Source organism: Seriola lalandi, unplaced genomic scaffold, assembly GCF_002814215.2.
Source record: "Seriola lalandi dorsalis isolate HSWRI2012SDOR001 ecotype SW California unplaced genomic scaffold, Sedor1 jcf7180002054504, whole genome shotgun sequence".
Classification (NCBI taxonomy): domain Eukaryota; kingdom Metazoa; phylum Chordata; class Actinopteri; order Carangiformes; family Carangidae; genus Seriola; species Seriola lalandi.
In genome coordinates, this window is record NW_019525057.1 from 950,786 (window position 1) to 956,785 (window position 6,000).

At 43.4% G+C, this 6,000-nt stretch overlaps 1 protein-coding gene across 1 annotated transcript in view; it reads right to left on the reverse strand.

The window, feature by feature from the left end:
* ptn (pleiotrophin) overlaps nt 1-5,624 on the reverse strand; it is a 44,870-nt gene extending 39,246 nt beyond the window's left edge. The window contains exon 1 of the mRNA XM_023413156.2: nt 5,383-5,624. Within this exon, the coding sequence (XP_023268924.2) occupies nt 5,383-5,609 (227 nt within the window). The 5' untranslated portion in view covers nt 5,610-5,624. The remainder of the gene's footprint in view (nt 1-5,382) is intronic.
* Nucleotides 5,625-6,000: the final 376 nt, after the last annotated feature.

Here is a 6,000-nt window from a genome sequence, read left to right on the forward strand (position 1 = left end):
CGTCTCAGTGCAACATTACCATTAGCAATCCAATTAGCAGTGGGATTGGAATAAAGACACTAAGTGGCAGGCGGTTCTTCCACAGTGATGCTCACGATCAATTTAACCTTCCATTCAACATCAGTGGCCACATCACAACAAATCCCTGTGAGTAAGAGACCAGCTGCCATGCATCTCTAAATGCTTTTTATCATTTCCTTTTATCACCTACACACTGTTTACAAGATTCAAATACTCTCTATGGGAATAATTATAATGTTGCTAATAACTCTGCCGGCCAGGTCGAATCCACTCCTGGCAACAAAGCAAGCCACAGAGTGACCCTAAATAAAATGAGGCTGCATTGATTGAGCCAATAGATTGCAGCATTTAGGCAGGGCTTTGGCAGCGTATTGGCTGTATGTTATTTAATACCCCCCTTAGGGTTTACCTTTGAGCCATTTAGCAAGGCTCTGCATTGAGGGAGAAAGTTTTCCACGTCGATAAGGTGGCGTGGTTTCATTTCCATTGCACGTGTTATCATCAGGTAAAAGATTCACAGACAAATGACCATGATCATGCTAATATCCAGACATTTATGTTCCTCTTTGTCTCAGTTTCTAACCTTTTCTCTCTTTCTCTGACAACAACGTGCGTAAGAGAGACAAAATCATCCCTCAGTTCTTTAGAGGAATACAAACACTACCCATTCCCTTGTGCGTCACACTCGGAAGCCTGGACACGCAAATTAGGGGTAGGGGAGCACCCTGAGGACCCGTATTCCCTGTATGACAGTTGCTAAAGATACACAACTGTTCCCGCTTTGTCCAAAGCTTCTATCTTGCATGCTACAGGAACTGTTTAAGGTGCGTGTGTGATAACCAAATTGCAGCCAAGCAAACATGCCAAATTACAAGTTTTAGCTCCTTAATTACTATTATACCATCTTAAAGTAGCTCTAAACGATATTTTTTATACTACAAATGGGTCAGATCACTGTGTGTAATGTGAAAGGGGGTTGCTTGTAGTGACAAACCCACAAGGATTAATCACCTAACTCTGCAGTTTCACCCCGGCTTTGTGGAGCTTTTTAAGTCTCTTCAAGCTCATTGTTTCATCAACCTCATTTTCAGCAGCTGCAGACAAAAGAATCTTTAAAAAAAAAAAAAAAAACCATTGTACACGACCTGCCCAGCACCAAACAGCAGACAAAGACAAAGTTATAGAGCATTTAGCTGTGCAAGAGCTGTATATGTCTCTCAGGAGCTGAATGAGAGTGAATACTGGACTGTTGCTCCTTGACAGCACGTTCACCATATTGACTTTAAGAGGGGATAATGTGTCATGTGACATTTTTGCTGAATGTTTTTGAATCAGTGCAATAAAGTATATATTTGGATGTTTTATTTTTTTCAAACTGCTCCAGGCAGCCGCTAATTTACATTCCTTTCCTTTCTGTATGGAGTGAGAATCAGCAGGCAGAGCGAGTGCTATCTTGTCATTTTCATTAACGGAGACTAAGCACAGCTTCATCTAAAAGGTAACAACAACAACAACAACAACAACAACAACAACAATGCAAGTTTGGCAAAAACAATTAATGTTCACTGTGATGGATTGCAGTTTCAAGATGCCAGTACAAGAATTTCATATCTCACAATGGATGCCAGAAACAGTAGAAAAACACATATTAAAAGTCCCCTATTGTATAATGTGAGATGTCCATGTCTTTTTTGATTATAAAGCAGGTCTAGGCTTTATGTTAATACATATGAAAGTATCAAAGCGCTCAGTCCACAGAGAAATGCCTGTATTCAGAAACTGAGCCTTAAAACGAGCCGTCAGGACTTCTGTAATTATGTGATGTCACAACAAAGCAGTCACCACACTCAGCCATGCCCCAAGCCCCGCCCACCTGAACCCACCACCCAAGCTTGGAGGATTTGGTTTCTCTGAGTGTTTACCTGAAATCTGCTATATTTTTATTCTATTCTGACACAGTGAGCCGATCAGAAAAGAGGCTCTGAGCCTCTCTTCTGATTGGCTCACTGACCTGTTGTCGCTAGAGCCCCAGAGAAAAGCCTGAGAGGGGAGATGTAAAACTACACTGAAATGGTTTTTGATAATTAAAACCACAAATACTGCATTTCTTCTTATGGCTATAAACACCAGAGAAATGTAAAATATGGGACCTTTAAGTTGACTTTTTGTCAACTTTATTATCTTAATGCATAGTTGTTGTGTTTCTCAAATCAAACGCATCCAATTAATTTAAGGAGTTTGTTTACTTTCTCAGAAGGTGCAGAACTTAAGTTGCAGACCTCTGACTTTTGCCCTCTCTTCTTTCAGTCACCTACCGACAGGCCTGGGGACAGTTTGTGCATGTGTGTGTGGGTCTGTGGGTGTGTGGGTGCATTTGTGACTGAGTGGGACACTAATGAGCTGAATGATTATAGTGGAAAGCCTCAGGTTATCATTAGCTCTCTGAGGATCAAACATCAGATCAAGTCAACAGCGGAGCGGAGAGATGCGGGCCACAATTAGATATTTGTTTTTCCACTGGAAAAGTAGAATTTAAGGAAGGAAAGAAATGAGGACCTTTTTTATTTATGGTGTGAAGATGGTGATCAAAAAGCGACTGAGGGATTCACAACATGCCTCAAAACACTTGTGTGCAAGAACACGAACCCTGACTCGTGTATTTGAATCCCCTCACAAAAGGCATTAGTGGCCCCGTCAATGGGCTCCCTCACACAATGGGGACCAACACCACACAAGAGGAACATTCTCTCATCACCAGCTTAGAGGTTCTGCAGACAGCTTTGATTGTCTCGCCCAGGCCTGTAATGAGATAGCTTGCTTGCTTGACGTCTCCATGAGAACATGTGCATTTCCACACATGACTATTAACCCAGCAGCCTCAGGCGCTGGTCCGGCCGCAGTCACTGCTTATTGCCACAGCTGAATAAATGAAAGAAAGGGGTTCAATTTCAGGGGCAAGCCCAGGCAATGTGATTGTTTTCCCCTCTGCATTTCCGGAAGAACTATTTTTAAAGAATAATTCCAGTTTTACATAACTATTTTCATAATTTTTGTAAACTGCACAACAACTTCTGTAAAACAGCGCAACAGGGAAAGCAGTCACGTGGTCAGAAAGACTGAAACTTAACCTGAAGGCCCCCAAAATGATGCAGAGGAAAACGTACGACTACGGCAAGTAAGAGAGGTCAAAAACTGAACCAGGAAGTGAGTCTGTAAACTGTCTTCTTCGGTCCTGGAGGAAACGAGAACATGAGAGTGAGATAATAAGGGAAGGTTTAACGATAGATGCTATTAGAATGCATTCTGGGAGCTGGAGGATCCAGTGTTATTGGAGCTTGAGACATATTAGAAACTACACTCATCTCCATAGTGTCACTGTAGAGCCAGAATCATTGTGTGACTGCCTGTGTCTGACTTCTTTTAGCCCTTCCACCATGCTGCTGGGTCACTTGCTGCCAACACGAATGGTGGACACAGTTGTAAAAAATAAGGCACAAGCTTCAATACACCTGAATCGTCCTGTTAAAGTCGCATTGTTAGGTTTTCCAGCTCCTACAAATTCTGCACGATGATGTTTCAAACTGGATGTAATGAGGGATGTTGCCTTGACAGGCCTCTCTCCTGGCATTCCTCCCCTCCTCTTTTCTTCTATTCCTCTCTTTTATCCTGTCCTCCCTTTTCTGTGGAGGCCCTCTGGACCCCATCAAGGCTCACTCTGTTCATCCCACATGTGAGGGGTCAGTGCGTACCCCACAAGAATAAACCAGCCACTCAGTGTGAGGATCTTTGTGTATGTCCTCATCCCCCTACCCTCTTTCTCTCTTTCTCTCTCACTTTACTTGTGCCCTATAGATGAGAATCGGCTCCATTCACGGCGCTTCCCTCCCCCCTGGAGCGGACTTCTCAGGGCCCTAACAGCGCAATTCTATGCCTTATTGCTTCGGCTCCTCCATGGAGAACAGTCTCGTCAAAGCATTTGTGAAGACACGGACGGAAATGAACTGGCTTTGTGCTTAGTCTTGACATATAGGCGAGATCACGTGGTGAAGTCTGTGGGGCAAGCGTTTAACAAGAGAAAAGGGCAGAATGTGTAAAATGTCTCTTAAAGGCCTCCAAGTGGCCATCTTGGAAGGAAAATGCCAGGACCTATTTAGAAATGAAGCAGTGTTATGAGTTTGGCCCTGCTGGCTGTCATCCAGCTTAATCCACATTGTGTTCTGACTTCCTACGGCACCCAAAGCTGGTTTCTCAAGCTCATCTCCACCTCATGTTTAATCTCCCCCTGCTCTTTCATTAAGACCACACCATGTGTTGATTCTAAAGAAATGAAGCGGACACCTCATTTCGAGCAAGAATGAGCCGGAGAAAGCTTTTGTCCGCGGCAGGAATGCCCATAAGACAGAGAGGAACACTGTTTGGTCTGACTTGGGTTGCTATACCAGGGCTGGAGAAAGCCATGGCAACGAAAGCAGAAGGTCTGCCGGACCACATAGCGCTGATACAATACGGCTTCTCGGGGTTTGTCATTCCAGTCAGGCCTGACCCAAATTACGACATCCTGGGAAAAAGTGGCCCACTTCAACCGGCACACATGCACAGACATTCTTAATTGGGCTCGCATATATTTGGCTGATAGCGATAATAAACAAAACATATGGATGTTTGAAGTCTAATCACTGAGGAGAAAGGCCCTGTTAATGATTTAACACCACAGTCCATAGCCAATGGCTGCTGGATTATTGGGACTTTCCAATTGTTTACCCAATATGACTACAAGCTACTTTTCCATCTGCGGCTATAATTGTCAGCATTTCAAGCTTAATAGTCTTTTGTGTTTTTCATATGTTTATTATCTCCTATCAACAGCCCCGGGGAGAAATCTGCTTAAAATGGGAAGAGTAACAAAGAAGCGATTAGGACCATGTCTACAGAAGCTTTACTTTTACTGTTTCATATTTCACCAAAAGGCAAAATAGTTGCAAAAATGCACAAATGCAAAACATTGTGTTGATCACCAGAGAAACTTACTTTTTTTTTAATTTACTTTTTTTATCACAACTTTACCCAAACTTTTTTTTTGTTTTTTGTTTTTTTTAAAGCAATGTGAACACAACAGGGGTTGATATTGGCGGTCCTGGCAGTCATACACACAAGATACACACTCAAAAACACACACCAAAAATGGCCTTCGTGCTTGTACCATCCATTCCACTGAGTCTTTTCTGCGCAGAATACAGTTCAAATCCAAACTTTTCTGCTCGCCTGGCTGCTCAAGTAACCACCTGATAATCACATCACACCTACCCCACGAAAGCTATGCATCAGTAAGTCTGCACCCAGAAAAAAAAAAAATCCACTTACTTTATTTTGGAGGTCTGGTAGTTGTAAATCAGAGCTTGAAGAAGTAGTTTCTCTAGGTTCTTTTCATCTGCACCTCTGCCCCGCTGCCCTGCCTCTCCAATACTATTTCTCTTTGTGGGCTGAGCATACGATAGCTGTGTAGTCTTTCTTTTTTTTTTCTTTTTCTTTTTTTTTTTTGTGTGTGTGTTGCATGGGGTGAGGGGAGGGTGGTGGGGTGGGTGTTGCATGCCGGGTTTCCTGACTCGTGATCAGGAGCTCATTACCCCCAAGGTCACTCCAGGGACGCCCCTGCCTGGTACTCACTGAGACACCAGAGAGAAGATGTGAGATGGAGGATGGAGGGTGTGAGAGAAAAGGGAGAGAGCAGTTAAGAGCTAAAGTGCCTGGGAGATCCGTGGGGACGGAGGGAGGAAGTGCTATGAGAGAGAGAGAGAGAGAGAGAGAGAGAGAGAGAGAACAGAGACGGATGAGATACATATAAACAGAGAGGGAAGTGAGACAGTGAGAGGAACTGATCCAAATGCCAACAGAGAGGCGGATATATTCAGGAGAAGCGAACAAACACAACAACAAAATCCTGACTGTTTGAGCCGTGGATGAGCCAACAGAGTGAACAAG